Genomic DNA, 20,102 nt, shown 5'->3' with positions numbered 1-20,102 from the left:
ATCTCATAGATGAGTCCGACGGTAAAGTAATTCAGAAACTCATTATAAATCGATTTCTTGTACCCAAGAATTAAAGTCTTAACTGTATACTTTCCAACGAACTAGTAGCTCTTTACTTCCGTTAGGTTTCGTTCTCTTTTTTAACACTTTTTCGATTTTAAATTTACAATTTTCAAGGTTCTTCCCGACTTTCTGTATTTCCTCTTTGTAGAACACACCCAAAATGGGCTCCGGCGGGTCTCTCGGAATTTGCTGAACGACTTTGAATAACTCCTCGGTGAAGTTGGCTTTGTACCCCTTTTCAAAGGTTAATTTATTCTTACTCATTCGAACCAAGTCACCTATCTCAAAGGGGAATGAAACTGGGGGTGAAAAATTCACTTTCCCGTATAAATTATTCCATATTTCTTTAGAATTTTCGTTCGTGACTTCAGTGGGTATGCATTTAATAGATCTGTGATAATTGTTGTTATATGAATCTAATAAATCTGGTAATACGTCGATATATCTATGCGTATCAGATTGTGTAAAATAGTGAAACATCCGTGATTTTAGAGAGCGGTTAAACCTTTCAATGATACTGCTTTTCACTTCCGAATGCGTCGCGAAAAACTTGATTCCACTTCGTTTCAATTCTCTTTGAAACTCTGTGCTTAAAACTCTTTCCCGTGATCTGTTTGTATAATCTTCGGCTTTCGACCAGATTCGAGAATAGATTTAAACGCCGTAACCATCGTTGGTCCTTTCTTGTCCTTGGTAGCCACAGCGAAAGCGTATTTGCTAAATAAGTCGATGCAACATAGGAGATATCGAAAACCGTCATTGTGACGTTTTAAGTCCTGCAGGTCTGCCAGATCAAGCTGCCATTGTTCATCTTTCCCTTTGGAAATTGCGTGTCACTGGTTTGTGAAGTGTATACGTATCTTGACGATTTAGAAATTCTTGAACGTCTTTTAAGGATACCTTAACTCCCTTTGCTCTGGCCGCCCGATAAAGTCCTCGTACACCTCCGAAACTTCCGGGGTCCTTTACATTGAAATATATTCCTTCCAGTTTATCCATTTCTCGTACAGTTCATATTTCGTTCCAGATATAATAAATTATAAAAAAAATGCCGTGATAACTTTGGGTGACTTCATATATGACACGGTTAATGTGGTTAACAACCCAGTGGGGGTAGGGTCGTTGCAACCTTCCATAGTGAAGTTTGAAACGTAAATGAAATAAAATGGCTCGTGTTATTAGTTTTTAATTCTTTATTTCAACGAAAGCCAACTCATTACCCCGCGTCCATCATTGATAGATTCGGGACTTGGTGGAAAATAATCTAAATGTTTGGGGTTCACATTTGGTGATTCATTTGGTATATCAGTATGGGCTAAAGTGTCAATATTGTGTTCAAAAGGGAATTTATTTTTTATGAGAGACTTGGGAACATTTTCTTTGGTAAGCAATTCGTAAAAGAGATCTATACCGACAGCATTTTGTTTTGGTTTCTTTTTATAGTCTTTAACAGTATCATGTAAAATGTCCATAATATTAGAACCGACAACTGGACGTTCTTTATACATCAGTTCACCATTTGATGACCATTCAATCTTGCTATTATTTTGAATCCACTTATACAATGCGATGGCGGGTTTAAGATTCGAATTTGGTACAGCAATTGCTATTTCAGAATACCAGTCCTTTTTCGGTAGAATTGCAGTTTCATTCTTTTTAGTTCGTTTATTAATAGTACGTTGCAATAAGTGGTTATAAAATCCACTTTTTGAGAGGGATTAAGCTTCTGGTTATTCAAAACTGTGTACACTCTGTTAAAAAAGTCTTTGCCTCTTGAAATGTTTGTGCTTTTTTGCTAATTTCTCGAAATGTATTATAGATAGAAAGATGAAACCAATTTCATTCTTAATATTTTTCATCCTCTTTCAGATGCAACCATCAGTTCCGTGGACAAATTTAAAGCTTGCCCGGAAATGACAAATATCATTTTTGACAACTTTTAAAATAATAGAGTTACGCCTCTGAAAACGCCTTTGATGGATTCAGGGTGGTCGATTTATATTTACGAAGTGTTACTTTTATGTCTCTAAGACCAATAGGTGACGAGTTATAGGCTTTCAAACTTTAAGACGGGAATCAGTTTTGTATAAAATGCTTAACCGGACTTTTCATCAAAACCTACTAATTTCCACAGCATTTCAAAACGCCGTGCAAATACATCGACCACCCTGAATCCATTAAAGGCGTTTTCAGAGGCGTAACTCTATTATTTTAAAAGTTGTCAAAAATGATATTTGTCATTTCCGGGCAAGATTTAAATTTGTCGACGGAACTGATGGTTGCATCTGAAAGAGGATGAAAAATATTAAGAATGAAATTGGTTTCATCTTTCTATCTATAATACATTTCGAGAAATTAGCAAAAAAGCACAAACATTTCAAGAGGCAAAGACTTTTTTAACAGAGTGTACGTATTCAAGTTCTCATCAACTTTTGTTTGCGAGTTAATCCGGCGGTAAACTTCTTCGGAGACCAAGATCATCTTTCTAGCCATTTTTATTGATCGCTCTACTAATAGCCGCGCCTGCGGCACTACTCACGATAGATAGAAGAGGCGCTAAGAGTAAAGGGAGAAATCCACCCTTTTGAATTAGAATCTTTTTTCCTTTTGCTAGGGTATTTTTTTTAGATAGCTTCCGTAAGCTTTGACGGTGTTTCTTCAGTCGTTTCTTCTGATCATCTGACAGTTTCACATTCCCACGTAGAACATTTATACAACATTCTACAATTGCCTTGATCGCGTCACCCTTAGCATATTTGATAGCCGCATTTCTCTGACACGAATTACACTCAGTCAGATACTTTTAAAACTCTTTATGGTTGTGAACCCTTTTCATTGTGGCACAAAAACCGCAGCTTCTTCCCCTGGTATAAGTCCGGTTCGTAGTCTGTGATCATCGGACGTGGTTGGTTTTAAATCCACCCATAAATACCCAAAATCTCTAGCGATAGCTTGATGGAAGGCATCAATGACGTATTTACTATTGGTGGGAGAAATCTGTCTAGCCAAATGAAATATCGCGGATTTGTCACGAGGTGATTAGAATATTATCAAATAATGCGCGTTTAAATTTAATGTCCTAATTTATCTCCCAGGATAATACAAATTTTGCATGAGAATAAAGACAGACGTGTTTTTATGATGGGATCCGCGTATAAATAAATTCGTTATGTCCTTGTTATTTGATATTTCGCAAAGTAGATCGTCTAATATGACAAAGTTCTTGACGTTAGGGTCCAATATTTTCACGTCTATTAAACCTTCATGAAATTCAACTGTGGGAGTATGATCCAATATCGAATTAAATAGATTGTTTTGGTACTCGGTATAGCACCATATTATTCTATCTGGTGGGGGTGAAATACATAAATCTTTATATTTGATGAGATTAGCCACCCAGTAACTTTTACCAGACTGCGTAGCGCCCACGACTAAACCATTAAAAGGGTGTTGTAAGCTGAACTCCATTTTACAGAATGACACATTTTATTCAAATCACGGTGCATTTATTTACAAATATTGTTTAGCGTTGCAAACGACGCGTGCAACTAAGCACTTACAAAATTCATCACTTAAAAATGTTTTTAATGTAAAAAATTTATAAATCTCGATATAATCTAAATTTCTTATCGCGGTATCATAGTTCATGTCAACACGCATTTCCCAGTCTTCCAGAGAGTTGTGTTGGGTCTGCGAAGAATGGGCTACACTACATCCGTAACAACATTTACGTATACCATCGGTCAATTGTCCAATAATACCGTCTTTTATCAGAGTGTGTACCCGTCTCGCTTCATTAAGATACGTTTCAACGTCATCATGCAAATCCATCAGAGTTTTGGAGAGATTGTATCCAATGGCGATACCCTTTTTAGTGGGTAAGAGCTTTCCATACATCGCCCCATAGCCAGGTATCATTTCCCGGATGTCTAAAATCTTACAGTCCTGATACGTTCGCAGTTCAATACGTTGCGTCTCGGAGTCCGTGAAAAACCACGATGAACCTGGGGTGTCGTCTTTCTCGAAGAACGCTAAAATGTCGTGCCTCTTTCGGTATAGCTCGTGGAAGTTAGCTTCGGATAAAATAATCCCCGTAGTAACGTCTCTGTGACCCAGTCGTACATCTAGCTTCGGAGTAATTTCGACGAATTTCTCCGACTAAATAGCAAACAATAGATCGGCAGTCATTCTGTATAAGAAATGTGATTAGAGAATATTTAGAGGATATCTTCAATAAGCCGTATACCTACATTGCGTTTGATGGTTTCTTATTTTGTTGTTCCGTTGAGTTTTTATCAACCTTCCTCTTCGCTTTCCCCAGCCTCCCCTGCCTTTGCCTCTGCATTTCCTTCCCCCTGCCTCCCTGCATCCCCCAGCCTCCCCTGCCTTTGGCTCTGCATTTCCTTCCCTCTGCCTCCCTGCATTTGGCTCTTCATTTCCTTCCCCCTGCCTCCCTGCATCCCCCAGCCTCCCCTGCCTTTCCTTCCCCCGGAGGCAGGACCTTTTTGAATCGGTATTCTGACCCTACTCATATTTACAGACCAGTAGCGACTACTAAAGAAGGGGGTAAAAGGTATTGCAAAAGTATTTTTAATGTATACTTACTTTAGTTTAATTTAAATTTTTCAATTTTAGAATGAAAGCTAAGTCTTCTAAAATGTCTGAAAAATGGACTATAGTGGATGTAAAGGTACCAAAAGCGCATAGGCAATTAGAGGAGTTATTAGGTCTTACATTGTCGGGTGAAGTTATACGTAATGGAGATGACTTATTTCCTCCGGATCCTGCAAAAGTCACTAACAGGAAAAATATTGCAAAAAAACCATGCCCAGAAAGAAGTGTTTTAATATCAGACAGAGAGAAGTATTCTAAATTTAATGATACAGAAATGTTTGATGAAAATGTTTTGTAAAAAAACGTTCTTACACTACAATTTGCAAAAAATTTGTTAAAAAGGTAATTAAAAGCATTTACATATCTAGTGAGACCTTAAAACCTGTGTAATTGGTATTTGTTAGATTAGGATAGGTATTTGTATTTCTAATTTTAGTAACAATGCAAGAACGGATTACTTTACGATTGTTAAGACGTAGCCTTCCCCACTACCAGTAAATGTACTGACGATACGCTGCATATCTTTTTTTATTAGGATCACCCACGTCTTCTAAATAAGCGATATGCAAGCGCATTGCTATCTGTATTTCTAAAACCTCTCTATCCAAAACTATTATTGCAAATCTTGGGATGTTGGTCAGGCAGCCAGCGTTCCTGCGAGTTGAACAGCATTTATTTTCCAATAGAGTGGCCATTGGAATACACCGCTCGCATTTGCACCAATTCACATGTCCAGAATTGCCAGGGTTGGGATCATCACCGTTATCATCTCCTTCGTTGTCTACTTCCATACTGGCTAGGAACTCATTCATTTGTTGCTCCCATAGACCTGGGTCTGTCGGAGCTTGAGCGTTTCTAGACAATTCAGCTTCATTGGTCACTTCCCCTTGATGGGTCACTTATAGTCCTTTTTTAAAGTAGTTTTTAACCAATATATGCGTAAAATTAACAGAACTTGAGAATTGGTAATATTTGATATTTGTATGTCGTCCTGGGCATCAGGTAATACAGGAAACATCTAAATAAAATCAAGGTGTGAGTGAAAAGATTCCATTAGATTTAAGAGGCAAAACCTTACCAAATCATTGGCAAATAATGTTTCTTTAGATGGCGGTGGATGAGATGTGATATTTTTGTCAAATACATCAGTACTACTGAAAACATTCCTATCCAGCTCAGGGGTATTTGCAGAAAACTGAGCGTTTTCCGTAGTCTTCAGAACTTTATTTGGGACCAATATCTAGAGAGGGACAACCGTCATAGTTATGGGAATAACGACCATCTCATTACGTTTATTTTTATTATACAGTACCTTTGGAAGATTTGGTTTAGATCCTTTTCTTTTTAAAGCTTTAGGTTTAGAAACAGGCCTATTTTCTTCCACCTCAGCTTTTCCGTTGTTGCATTTTTTTTACGCCACACGAACCAGATAAGGAACATATTTTCCCATTTACCCGGCATAAACAAGGATTTCTTTATGTGCTCAAACAGTTGTTGACACAGGAACAACAAATTTTACTTTCCATAATTTTCGGAACAAATTCGCGTGGCTGCTCGCAGTAACTATTTGTCGAAATCACCAGAATAAAGAGCACCCCGCTGTGCCGATTACACATGTGCTTGCAACATGAAATATATGTTTTTATAGATGGCGCCTTACTGCTATATTTTTGGTGTCCATGAAACTCTCTAGATGTCGCCACTTTACAAAACCAATTCACTTTACTTTTCCAGTTACGAGAAATCAAAAAGATCCCCCTCCCTAAATTGTTTACCCCTGTTGAGACTGATGGTTACCTTTAACTTTCGGAGAATTCAACGCAAATCTTACTTTGGGAATTCCAAATTCAATATATAAAATATAACAGTATGAAACAAAGCTTTAGGCGAACCGTTCAGTGAGAGTAATGAATAATAAACTTAAAAAATTAAATTGAAACATGTACAGGTCCAAAATGAACTTTAAAAACAGCGAACCTTCCTTAACTTTCGGAGAATACACTGCAAATCTTACTTTTGGAAATACAAATTCACTAAACTATTCACGGAACACATTTGAGCTATAAGTCCACCATTCAGTGAGAGTGAAGATGAATACTCCATAAAGGTAACGAGTCAAAATAGACTTTTGTAAAAGACACATTAAAAAAATCGAGTTATAATCATTAAAAAAATCAAACAGTTTTTTAATAAAATACCAACTCTTATGATATATTATCAGCAATACTAGAGATTACTATGTTATAATCTTTAACGTTTGTGTAGAACTCATTATGGACTTTATGGTGATCGATTCCAAACTATCGAGTAATGGCGTCGTACAAAAGAAAGTACAAACTGGGCTACCATATATTTTAAAAGGACTTTAGCTCGGCCAACTTAGATCAGCTTTTTCGCAGTAATTGGCTGTGATTGTAGAAATAATTCATCAAATGAAAATAATGGAAATAAAAATTAAGAAAATAATAATATAAAAAATTAAAAAAATAATTAAATAATTAAGTAGTTTTGATTTAACACGTAATTTCATTAATTCACGTTAAATAAAATCGTAAATTTAAATAATAATATTCTTAATAAAATTAATATTTTGTGGTTCATTAATCATTATCAGCTCAAATGCAAATACAGGTGAAACAAATTAAAATTCATTGCTGATAAATGCACCTCTAGATAGCATTGATGGACGAAACATTTCGGACGAATAGTGGAGATCCATGGGCTGAATATCGGATGTCGCGAAATTGTACCTACGAGGACTAAAATGGGACGTCCGTTATTCGTCCCGTAGGACGAATTTTGGACCGGACCAAGCTGGGCTCTATGGACCATGCTGGGACGTCCCAGGGACGATTAGTGTTTGCTGGGAAGGTTATTCCAGTTAAAAACTCTCCCCCTCCAGCCAAAACTACAAGCGTTCTCGGTGATAAATATCTACTTCGAAAAACCAGTTCAGGAAGTCATTCTCGTATAGAATCGACATTTTAAAAAGAATTGTACCCTCTCGTCTTAACCCGTAGTTTCCGATGCGCCCTTTTTTTACCTTCACTGCTTTTTAAGCCTACAAATTACGGTCACCTGAAATTAAAACTTATTAAATAAAATTTAACGTTATTGCATGCAATAGTAGCATAATTTAAAAAGGTTTTCAATTTTACACGATTTTGTTCAATAATCTTAATAACCAAAACATAACAATTGGTCAAATAATATTAAAATATTTAGAGTTCTCAAAGTTTATTTATCCTAGAGCATGAACTTTTGTTATGTACAAACATACACGAATATAAAATTAGATTGATCAAATGAAAAAAAATCTAAATGTTCCAGATTATGCTGATAGTAAAATACAAAAACTAAGAAATTTTTTTAACTACAAAGACCACAAGTTGAAAAGCCAAAATATACCTCTCATCGGAAGAGTTTTCCCTTGGGCGTATTAACTACTGGACACGGCACGCAACGATATACCGTCATATTCCGAGTGTCCTCCTAACAACTTAGCCCCGGTCCTAGCCCAACCGGTAAAATATTTTTTAGTATAATTTAAATAAATATTACAAATGTTATCGCTTTAAACAAATTTCAAATATCAATAGAGCAAAAAACCAACTTTAGACCAAAAACGTTATTAAATTAACAAATCAACAAAAATGAGATATAGAAAGTACAAAATTAACAATAATAATAACGCATACGATACAAAATATATACGTGCGAGAAACTATTTTAAAGACAAAAACCAACCCATTGCATTATTGGTCTTAAACAATCAAATATATACGGAAAACAAACGTTAAGGCGAAAACAAAAACTATAAATGAAAGCGCTAATAAAAACTGCTTGGGCTCATGATAACCCAACGAAGCCTTTAAAAATCAATACGCATAAAAAACGTAGACATGAATTATCCCTCACATTATCAACACTTTCGATAAACAAAAAAAATGAAAATTAACCAATATAAAAATATATAATAATAACCCAACCAAGCAACAAGTTAATCAAATACTTATATATCCAGAAAAAAGTCATTCCAAATACCCTAGGTAATAAAAATTGTAATAGAAAAAAACCAAAACACCTTAACGTTATTTATTCCCGGCTTATAACTCTCGCAAAAACCCTTAACTGAAAAGTGAAGGCTAAACAACAGCGCGTATCTCAATATAATTAAAACCAACGTAACCACAAAAATGAAAATGTATCAAACATTTGAAGCCGATATGAAAACACGTAAAAGAAATAACGAAATTACGAGTAGGGTAGGCAAAACGAAAGAGCATAAGAGCGCGTTGTACACAACATGAAATTGTATTCATAAATGACCCATTCACTATTAAGACCACCCAAGGGTTCTACCGCTTAACCCTCTTATCTCCGCCGACCTTTATAAATTCATACGTTAAAAAAATAAAAGACTTTATTAATTATTATTTTGCTATTCCGCTTACTCTGACTATGTAATTTTCAGGAACGCGGAACATGTATCGATGGTTCTGTGGTAGAACGCCCAGCTGTCATGAAGCAGGGCTCGGGTTCGAATCCCGCTCAATGCTATCGCTAAATGACCACAAGGTAAATACCTTAAACATTTGGGGGAAACCTGGCACTTGGACGTTGAGACGTATACCGTAACCCTCATGTCATTCAAGAAAACTATACGAACAAACACACTACACAATTCACACGAATGGATATCGTACGAAATGAAAATACCCTTCCGTATTACCAAAACCATGTAACCGCTTAGCTTCGTACCCAAACCGCCTTAAGAAAGGTACGTGGTTTTCGACATACAGGCGTTATAGAAAACATTTTACCAAATCCCAAAAGGTAAAACGCAGTGATTGCACTTTGCCCCAAAACTTCCAACGCGTTCGCAGTATGACAGACAGACACGGTGATTGTAATACCCTTCCGAGAGAGGTAAAAGCGACTTTTTCGTTAATAAGAGATGGTTAAAATTAAGGTACGTCCTTTCTTTAACGAAATTATGGTTATTCAACTCAATAGATGATTAAAATGTTTTCTAGGCTTACGCTCGGGCTTACGTGTATCTCAATTGACTTAAGCACGTGAGCCTAATTTTTAATACTGCCAGTAATTGTGTTCATTGATAGTGTGTTTTCCATAAGTATATCGTTAACTCAAGGGCATATTCTTTGGTCTAGAATTAAACTATCTAACAAACATGGATATACGGTTTTTCGCTTAAAACATATTAGACCCCAAATTAAACGTTTAAAACAACAAAATTATGTCAAATATACCAAATGATATTATGCCTTGAAACTCTTTGTATTAAATAATCGTTCTGTTTTTTTATTAAATGTTTTTATTAGTTTTGTTAGAAGTATAATAGAAAAGTAACACGGTTTTAAATCTGGAGATGGGTCCGTCTACGCAACTGCTCCACCACTTCCTATCCACCTCATGGTGAGAGGTCTTATAAAATACACACCTTTTTGGTCAATTAATACAGACATTTTTTTCTAGCTTTACAAATATGTATTAAATTATAGTGATGTTACTAAAATATCTTACATATCATATAATTTTGTTAATAAAATTATAAATTAAGAGACGTGGCTCAGAAGCAAGTGACGGTTGAGGGATTACGAAATTACATATTCTTCCAGATTATAGTCATTTAATTATTATATGTATTTTCGGCAACATTTTTTAACAAAGTAGATTACCCGGGGACCAGAACCAGATGAATTGATCGGCAATTGGCTTTTCAATTTATTTTGGGAAGTCACTTCCATTTTGGGTGCGTCGCAATCATAGTAAAATGATTAAATCAGGGTAATCGAGATTAAATCAGGGTTATCAAGATTAAAAAATATAATCAAGATTAGAAAATCTAATCACGATTTAATCGAGATTTAATGATTCTAATCATGATTTATTCATTTTATTCCGCATTTAATCATTTTATTCAGATTTAATTGGGTTTAATCCTTTTAATCATATTTATCAGATTTAATCCTTTTAATCATATTTATCAGATTTAATCAATATAATCGGTCGAATCGAGATTTAAGGTAAAATCAAAACTTTAGTACGATAGGTAAATTTTAATTATTAATATTGATAGAAATGATTAGAAAAATAACTTATTACATTTTATTTAAAACATCCGAAAACAACAGCTTTGTAACAAGTTATGACAGTTTTGTAATTTTTTGCTTTTGAAGTTTTTACTATAACATTTCTTCAGAGATTTAAGGAAACATTTACATTATCATTTAATCCGAGTGAAAATCGCGATACGAGATCGCGGTAAATGTGGGCCTTGAAGTCGGCGGTAAATACAAAATAATATTTCTAATAACATATTAAATTATTCTTATCCGCTGGCTCTAATTATGCTCAATTATAATCATTCGAATCACCAATTTAATCATTCCGATTATCGTTCTAATCACGATTTAATCATACTAATAACGGTTTAATCATTTCAATCAGATTTAATCATGTAATCATGATTAAATCAGATTTAAACCTTCTAATCATGAATAAACGTGATTCAATCAACATCATCATAATTAAATTGAATTTAATCTAAATAATCACGATTAAATCGGATTTAATCTTTCGTTAGTGGCGGATGAACATAGTAGGTAATGACTTCTTTTATCTTAGTATTCTGTTGACATCCAATAAGACAATTTTATATTGAAACGGAATACTTATTTCACATATCATCCTCAGGGGACTGGTGTCAGATCTCAAAAATATAATAGATCACCTGAATACCACGTTCCCCTTGAGGCAGATAGGACGAGGTAGAGCAAGTGCTTGACCGACCCGATGTTCAGAAAAAAAACAGTTAGCTTTAATATCTGAGGGTTTTCGAAAGATACATAGTCTAGACAACAGAAGTATAAGACATTGAGGAACTGAGACAACATGTGATTCCAGAGTAAGAGACAATTCCCAAACACGCCTGGAATTTTTGACAGAGTTCGTGAACCTTTCGTTCGACGTTTTATGCCTGTGTTCGAATTGGTGGTTATCATTTAGAACAGGTCTCGTTATTACTTTAAACTCTAATTGTTTTTTTTAATCTTATTATTAATTTACTATCATAAGAATGTTTGGAAAAATATAAGTATTACTTATTTTGGAAGGATATCGACGAATTTTAGTTTGTTATCACTATATTCATTATTTAAAAACGCTTACTTCAAACATATCACTAATTGACTTTTGGTATTTGTTGGCTCCATAAATAAAAAAAATCAATGATTAATTTGCACAAATAATTTCGTTTGGAAGATTTGTGTTGAATTAGTTGTTTCGGACGGTACTTTTTGGTAGTCCATATCACGGAAACCAAACTAACAATTTTCCCTAATAATGACCGAAAGAAAATGCCCTAGATTTTAAGATACACTTACCGAAATCCTCCTTTATATTAGTTTTATAATTTATGCTTGGCAATTCACTCCAATTAAGAAACACTCGTACCTCACTATCCTACAATTAAAAAAATTTAAATTTTAAAGCTTTCTGCCACTAAGGATAAAAATTTATCTTTTCATCTGGTTCTATTTTGACGCACAATTTTTTAAACAAGTGTTTCCTGCACAACATTTTCCAACAAAACATATCATGCTGTAGGCTAGAACATTACTTTCACTAGCATTTGATATGTAAATAAACTGTTTTCATTCAACGGGATTCTACAGTGAAATACTACTTTAACAAAAATTTATAAAAATATAGCTGTTCATTGTCTTTAAATTATTTTTTCGTTAATAAATGTTGATTATTAAACACTCTCTATGATTTTAAATGGTTATAGGAAATAAATCAGCAAATAGAGCTGAGTAGGCAAGATATGCAGTTAAGTTAGAAGAAACCACCTATGGACTGTGAGTGGGATGGTAAAATACGCGAAAAAGTAGATAAGTCCATAATTAAAAGGGATAATATAGCTAAATCCTAAACAAATTTGAAGAAATTTAAAAACTTACTAATAACTCGTACCGATAGGTCTTCGAGCAACGCGAAACTCGGATCAAATAGATCTTCGAGTAATAAACTAAATTAAAAATAAATAAAATAGCCAGAAATTCCAACGGTAGACCGGTTTCGTTCTATTTGGAACTCATCAGTACCGTGCGGGAAATCTGGCTGGCGACTATCAAATCGAAAAGAGAAACTAAGCCTAAACATTAAAAATTTCAAAACGCGTTGCATATAGCAACGGAAAGCCGAAAAGGGGGGAGTGTGGTGGAGAATAGTATATACGATAAGTTAAGTTAGAAGAAACCACCTATGGACTGTGAGTGGGATGATAAAATACGCGAAAAAGTAGATAAGTCCACTTACTTAGTAAAATTAAAATGGATTCATATGAAAAGTTAAGCGAAGCTAGTCATTATAGTCCGATGACGCAAGAGCGTGTGCGGGATCGATTTTTCACGTCTCTAATTAGAATTGACTCACCATTTGAGATCAGCATGGGTAGCTTTTAGCCTTGGGATTAAGGCAAATGGAAAATGTTTAGAAAAAGATCAATTTGTGTGACCTAGCAATGAGACAATGAATCGTAGAGAAATCCCAAGTCCATCATAGGATTCCCGACATTTTAAAATTTCCACATTTCAACATTTGAAATTAATTTCGGGTAATTAAAATTAAAAAATCATTAGTTTAAAAGATATCATTATATTTCCGAATAATTCATTACCAAGAAAACACATTTTTTACTTTGCTTTGTCCAACAATCTATATTTATTGTGTAATTCACTCAAGATTTGAACCTTGGGAAGCTCTCACTGTTGTTGCAGCAGACGTTCGGAAGAAAATCATTAGAGCGAAATCCACACTTAATTTTTCTAAATCGAAAAATTGTGTTTTAATTATTGTTATTTTATAAAGGAGAGTTATGTTTGCAATTTACGTCGTTAGTCGAAGAAATACACGCGTAGGGGTCAGACTCTTTTAGATTATCTCAAATTGCACATATTCATTTCTACAGATTATTAAAGAAAACTCATTAATAATAAATATAACGAAAATTTCATCAAGTAGAAAATTAAACAGATTATTTGGTTGTGCAATACATGAGATTGAGATTGTTGAGACACAATTAGAAATTTTACTCATACAAGATGATAATAATTTTTTAATAAATAAACCAAATGCTTTAATTGATAAAAGCCCATGTTGCTAAATAACTTGACAAATTATTATACTAACCGTAATTTTTAATAATTTACTTTGCGGCTGAGACGTTAAATGAGCGTCGATGTTTAGAAGTCGCCTAGAAACCGAAACCATGTTTTGATTGATGTTGTGAACGTGATTAAAATGTTGGGTGACGTGGTTCTTTGCTGGCGTCTTTCTAATGTCGTTGAGATGCTCCCTGAACCTGTCGGCGAGCTGCCTTTCAGTCTCACCGATGTAGAGCATCGAGCAGACTTTACAGCTAAAAGCGTAAACGAAATTGGACGTCGGACAGGTGAAAGACCCTTTGATCTGTATATCCCTCTTCGGACCACGCCCCAGTAGATCCATATACCAATTTCGAACAATTCGGGTATATTTTGTAACCATGCGCTCTCACTATTGGTGGTTCTCGTGTTTTTGCTATAAAAATATAATATCTGTGTAATACGTGGTTTTGGTTTTCAGGCGACGAAGCACACGGGTTCTTATTGGTTTTCGGATGTAACATTAAAGCGCGTCTTACCATAGAATTTCTAAATCCACTGTAAAAACTACACGCCGTCTGAACTATATTACAAGGCTGAACTTTTTGGACGACTTTGCTTAAATTTAAATTTCTGAATGAAGCGTAATAATGGAAGAGTTTCTTATATTTTTAAATTAGGGAAGAAAAAAATCTAAGCTGCGAGTTAGCTTAAAGGGCAATTTATTTCATTGTTTAAACAAACGATTCTCAGACTGAAAAAAGATATTACAATATTAATTTAAAAATAAATAAATTAGAATGTTTTTAAAATATTCACATAATTGGTGAAAACTATTGTCTGCACTGAAGTTGTTCAGTGTAAGTGCTCGTTTTACCATTATTTTCTAGTGTAGCATTTTACTCTAGTATTACACTAAATCCAATAGAATGGTTTGGTGTCGCGCATGGGCGCTTATTTGTTTTTCATCGCGAAAATTTAAAACGCAAAATGGCGGAACAAACGAAAGATTTCTTTTCCGCGATGAATTTATTCAACATTTTTAAAAATTCCTCGTCTGATGAATTGGAAAATGAAGAAGAGGAATTAGCAATAGTAATTTCAGCTGTTGCGAGAAACCATAGAACGAGTATTTTAAATTATGATGTAGATGTCATTTCTAAATATACAAATCTAGAATTTCGGTCATTTTTTCGTCTTCAGCCTTCTCTCGTTTCGAAACTATCTAGGGTGTTTGAATTGTCAGAATTCTACCCTGGAGAGACTATTCAAGGTATTCTTTCAAACATTTTAATGATTTTATACCGTTATTTCATTTGGAATTTTATTTTAGGCGGTGCTCGAGCACCAATTGATGTCTATAAACACCTCTTGGTGTTCTTATGGTTTGTAGGCCATATGAAAACTTCGTACATCGAACTGTCAGATAGATTTAATATCACACAAAGTTGTGCTCGAAGAATCATCCAAAGAGTCAATAAATTTCTGGATAGTATTTCAACAAATGTCATTAAATTTCAATCTGATTTTGAAATTGGCAAAGCCAACTTTGAACAAAAACTAAAGTTTCAAAATGCAATTGGTAAGTTAAATAATAGGTAGGTGTTGTTATTGCCTTGTCAAAACTGTAAAACATGTAATTTAGGTTGCGTTGATGGTAGTTACGTCGAAATAAACAAACCGAGAGAAAACCCTGATGTATATTTAAATAGGAAGAAAAGATGCACAATTCAAGTATGAACCTAGATAAATATCTTTTTGTTTTTAAGCTTATAAAATGTTTTTAGTTCCAGGTAATTTGCGATAAGCGAAAAAAATCATAGACATTTTCACTGGATTTCCCGTATCAGTTCATGACGCAAGAGTATGGAAGAACTGCTTAGTGTACAACGAATTGCCAAAAGTTCTGCAGGTTTTCAATACTAGACAAGATTTACAAGGTTTTCTCAAATTAAAATATCAATGTAATTCAATTTTAGAAGGCTTTATATTGGGAGACAGCGCATATCAACTTTCAATATTCTGCATACCTCCTTTTCGCAATACTGGGAACAACTCCGCCGAAGAAAACCTTTTCAATAAGCAACACAGCAGCGCAATAGTCACCGTGGAAAATACCATTGGCCTTCTCAAGAAAAGGTTGCCAATTATTGACTTTTGTCATATACAAAAGTAGGACATCATATGCGATCTGATTATCTCGTGTGCTGTTCTCCACAATCTCGGTGGCCAAAATGGCTTAGATGGCGTAGAGGTTATTGAACCAACTCTAGTCAATGCTTCGGACGAAGCGAGATATGAATTTGCAGATAGGCCAACTCCAGCGGCTATTCGTCTTAGAAATGAGCTGGCAAATCAATTTCTTCGACAGCAAACTTAGATTCACATGAACTTACTTCACTTTAAACTTATTTATTTCATATAACTATGATACAAACAACTTTTGAACTTGTTTAAGGCAGACTACATAAACCTTCGGTTTCCTCTGTTTTTCACTGGAAGTTTGTTGACTGCATAGCACACGTGTATTGAAGTCAGCCTACTTCTAGTGAAAGACAGATTAAACCGAATATCTATGTAGTCGGTCTTTAAACTGAAGAAAGAACTTTATATTTTGTTTTATAAAATATATTTAAATGGAAACTATTTTTAGTTTTCCTTATCTTCGTTGTTCTCATCTGACTCCGAGTTTCTTTTATCCGCAAAATAATGGTTGAATAGTTTGAAACACAACTTTTCATTTCTTCGCTGCCTAGCATTTTTTCCCTTTTCACGTACTTCGTGGCGTTGTTGCATCCCTTCTCTCAATTTCTTTAACTGTATAGCCACATTGGTTCTTCTAGAACTGCCTTGCTCTTCAATACTATTTCCAACATCTTCATTACCCGTAATATTTGTATGTCTGTTGCGAGAGACTATGTTTCCAGCAATGTTGCCCAAAGCATTGTTAGCGATGTTACGATAGTTGGAAATCTCCAATTCACACACATCTCCCTGCGGTTCGATACTTTCAGCAGCCTCTACTTCCTCTCCGTCTAGCCTTTAAATTAATAGTTAATCAGTATTGATTTTCCTTTTTCTAAATTTATTTCTTTAGTTACTCTTTTCGATAACTGAATATTAATTTATCTTTGTCAATAGTTTTTCCAGGACCTCTTATGGGAGTGATGTTTGGTTTGTCAAAAAAAATTTCCTCCCGTTCTCTATTATTAAACGCATTAATTACATATTAAACCCTTCTAAATAAATCTATTTGTAATCAACATAGTTGGTTTGATATAGGCCATAGATGGCGATAGCGCACAAGGGGTTTACTAAGTTAACCTTTACATTCTACTCCTCGTTATATCTATTTTTTTTTGTTATTAGCCTTCACTTCCTTCCCTGATAATAATTATTAAGCCATTCAATTCTTTTTTAAATTTAACTCAAAGAATATTGCTTTTGATAAGCACATTCCACGACCAGATTTCTTGTTGATATTAGTTGCATTTTTAAACCCTCTTTCAAGAGTTTTCCACCTGTTATTACAAATAGTTTAATACCAAAAACAAACATGATTATAATATTGACCATACTTATTCTCTACTTGCATTGGCTCGTGGTGATACCCCATTTCATTTATATCATGAGCTAGCATTTCCCACATGGTTTTCATACTTTTTATCTTCTTAGATTTATTTTTCTTATTTTCTGCCTAAAAAATACAAAAAATATTAATCAACAACAGCCTTAGTCGTGTGATATATATAGAAAAAAAATACCTCCACAGCTGTTTCTTCAGATGGTTTGGATGGTCCGGCATACACGGATGTTTCGGATGGTTTGAGTGGTCCGCCACGTGCTGAGATTTTGGATGGATTGGATGATACAGCACGTGTGGATGTTTCACAAACTGTTGTATCTATCACAATGGGTTCAGTGTTCATATAATCATCATTCATATGCAAAATTAGATGAATATCGTTTCCTAATGCATCTTTCAACCCAGAATTTACAGTTACTGGCATCTCTGATAAGTTCACAAAATGTTCTTCTATTTGATACTGTTCTCCATCTATTTTTAAGGCAAAGGCTTAACATCTTAAATTGTTTATAAGTATAAATTTAGTAATTAACTTACCTTCGCCTAAAAATCTATAACGCCCGTCCAAATGAAGAGGTTTTCCTTGCCGTTTTTAAATGACACAATTTAAATAAGTCTCTTTATCATCGATTAATGCATGAAAATAATCAATTTCCTTCAAACATTCTTCAACCAATTTGTAAGCCGCCATTTTATTTGTCTACTCGGTGTAACGGCTCCCCCTCTTCGCGAGTAGGGTGAATCAAGGCCAAAAAGTTTAACATCTAGTGACACTAATCACTGACGAGTAGTTTCAGTGTAAAAATTGTGGTGTAGCGCTAGTGCAGCCAATAGTTCCCACCTAATATTTGTAATGAAATTTGACTATCAATAAATGTTTTAAAAATCGTCATTAAAACTATTCATCATTCCAGAATATTCAAAATCTGAAAAATATTTTGGTGATTAATCAATCATGGAAATAATCTAAAACTTTTAGACGGGTACTTTTCAGCAAAAGTAGTTTAGACGAGCCCTTGGATCATTGATTCAGACATTAAAATTTTAGGAAAATAATTTAGAAGAAATTTTTTTCCAGTGGGTTCCTACAAAATCAAGCAACTCAGACGGTTGAAAAATTCAGGAAAATTATAGTGAATCCCTTTCCAGTGCGCGAAAATGTGTACACTTAATCACGGATTGAAATTGCCGCGTTACTCACGTGCATTTCTTTGACTAAAGATATTATATGTAAACAATACTCTCAGTAGTGGTTGGTGCACACAAACACAACACATTTTCTTGATGTCATAATTTTAGAAAAAATATTGTGTTGTTTCCGAAAAGACTATTGCAACAGCAACGAAAACCTCCTAAGTTTCACGTTTAGAGCGAACGACGCGAAAAAAATTTCGAAATGATATATTTGCGCTATACATAATTTTTATTCAACGGAATTTTAAAACCACTTAGCTTAATTGGTATTATATCAGCAGGTTGTTCTCGATTAAAGCAGATGGCTAGTAAACCAGTTCAAAAAGAAATTATCGTGGTATAAACAAGCAAGTTTTAATTATACCTGACGCATGCGCAGTTAGACTAAAAAGTAGACGAGGATGGTTCTTTGACGTCATACCTCAGTGACCTTGGTGACCATCCCTATAGTTAATTTTAAAGCCCATAGATGGCGTTGCAATTATTGGAACTCTCTTATTATTAGGAATTTAGATGGCGTGTATAATAACTTCTCTAATTAAAGAAACATTTACACTAACGTCGTAAGTGATTTTTGTCTAAAATATAAAACGGTTTTTTAAAATAATTTATTGGTACATAAATGAAAATTTTTGAAAAAAAATGTAACAGCACATCGGTTTGATAATTTTACCGCTCATTAGTAATTTACACGAATTCTGGTACACTCTAAGAATTTACCGTAACCAAACGGTTATTTGACCGTAAAATTAACGGTGAAATAAGTGTTATGTTACGTATATCGCCTTTTAAGGGTTAAGGTAGTAAAGCCTAGCCTAGTATCAATTTTACTTGCAACCACCCTCTAGCTCCATCTTACTTGTCTTCTTCTTCCTCAGCTGCTCTCTGAGCCGCGAACTAAAGAAGAAATCAAGTATAGTGGCTTAGAGCACCGTTTTCTTTTCACAGCTGTGGCCATTGAAACCCTCAGCTCTTTTGGTCGGGATGGTTTGACCGTAGTCCACTCCATCGGTCGTTGAATTCAGAAGGTAACTGGCAAGCCTTGCTCCGTGCCATGCCTCGTGCAACGCTTAGCCATCGCCGTTCAGTCGAAAGCCAACGGTCAACAATGTAATCTGAAATATACCTACCGTACCATGAATGAAGGAGTGAAGATAAAGCCATGGGTTTTATGGAATCAGTCATGTCCCATTTGGATAAATCTAATGTAGATATTAAATGACGAAGTCTATTATCCCGCTGTTGTCTTTATAACAGTGGTATATTCTTGAGATATACCTCCTCATATGTATGCAGTGGAGTTTGATCACTTTGATTGACTATATATTGCAATTCTTTTGCCTGGATACGAACGGCCAGGGTAAGAATTCCATAATGTTATGCTTAATGTAAATAGGACTAGATTGAGGAAGACCAAGGATTATCTGAAACGCAGCATTTTGAATTTTTTGTCGAACAGTTTTTTCAGGGAA

The 20,102-nt window shown here is 34.6% G+C and overlaps 1 protein-coding gene across 1 annotated transcript; it reads left to right on the top strand.

The window, feature by feature from the left end:
- The first annotated feature begins 14,840 nt into the window (after positions 1-14,840).
- Positions 14,841-16,230, top strand: LOC149928554 (uncharacterized). Its single transcript, XM_090157916.1, has 5 exons — positions 14,841-15,123; positions 15,184-15,432; positions 15,496-15,584; positions 15,638-15,643; positions 16,027-16,230. Exons 1-5 carry the CDS (start codon positions 14,841-14,843, stop codon positions 16,228-16,230), a joined length of 831 nt encoding a protein of 276 aa, XP_090014042.1.
- The last annotated feature ends 3,872 nt before the right edge of the window (positions 16,231-20,102 follow it).

The sequence above is a fragment of the Leiobunum rupestre genome, chromosome 9 (genome assembly GCF_980474605.1).
Source record: "Leiobunum rupestre chromosome 9, qqLeiRupe1.1.hap1, whole genome shotgun sequence".
In the NCBI taxonomy this organism is placed as follows: Eukaryota; Metazoa; Arthropoda; class Arachnida; order Opiliones; family Sclerosomatidae; genus Leiobunum; species Leiobunum rupestre.
Note: the sequence above shows the minus strand (reverse complement) of the source record. Positions and strands in the feature narration are given on the sequence as shown.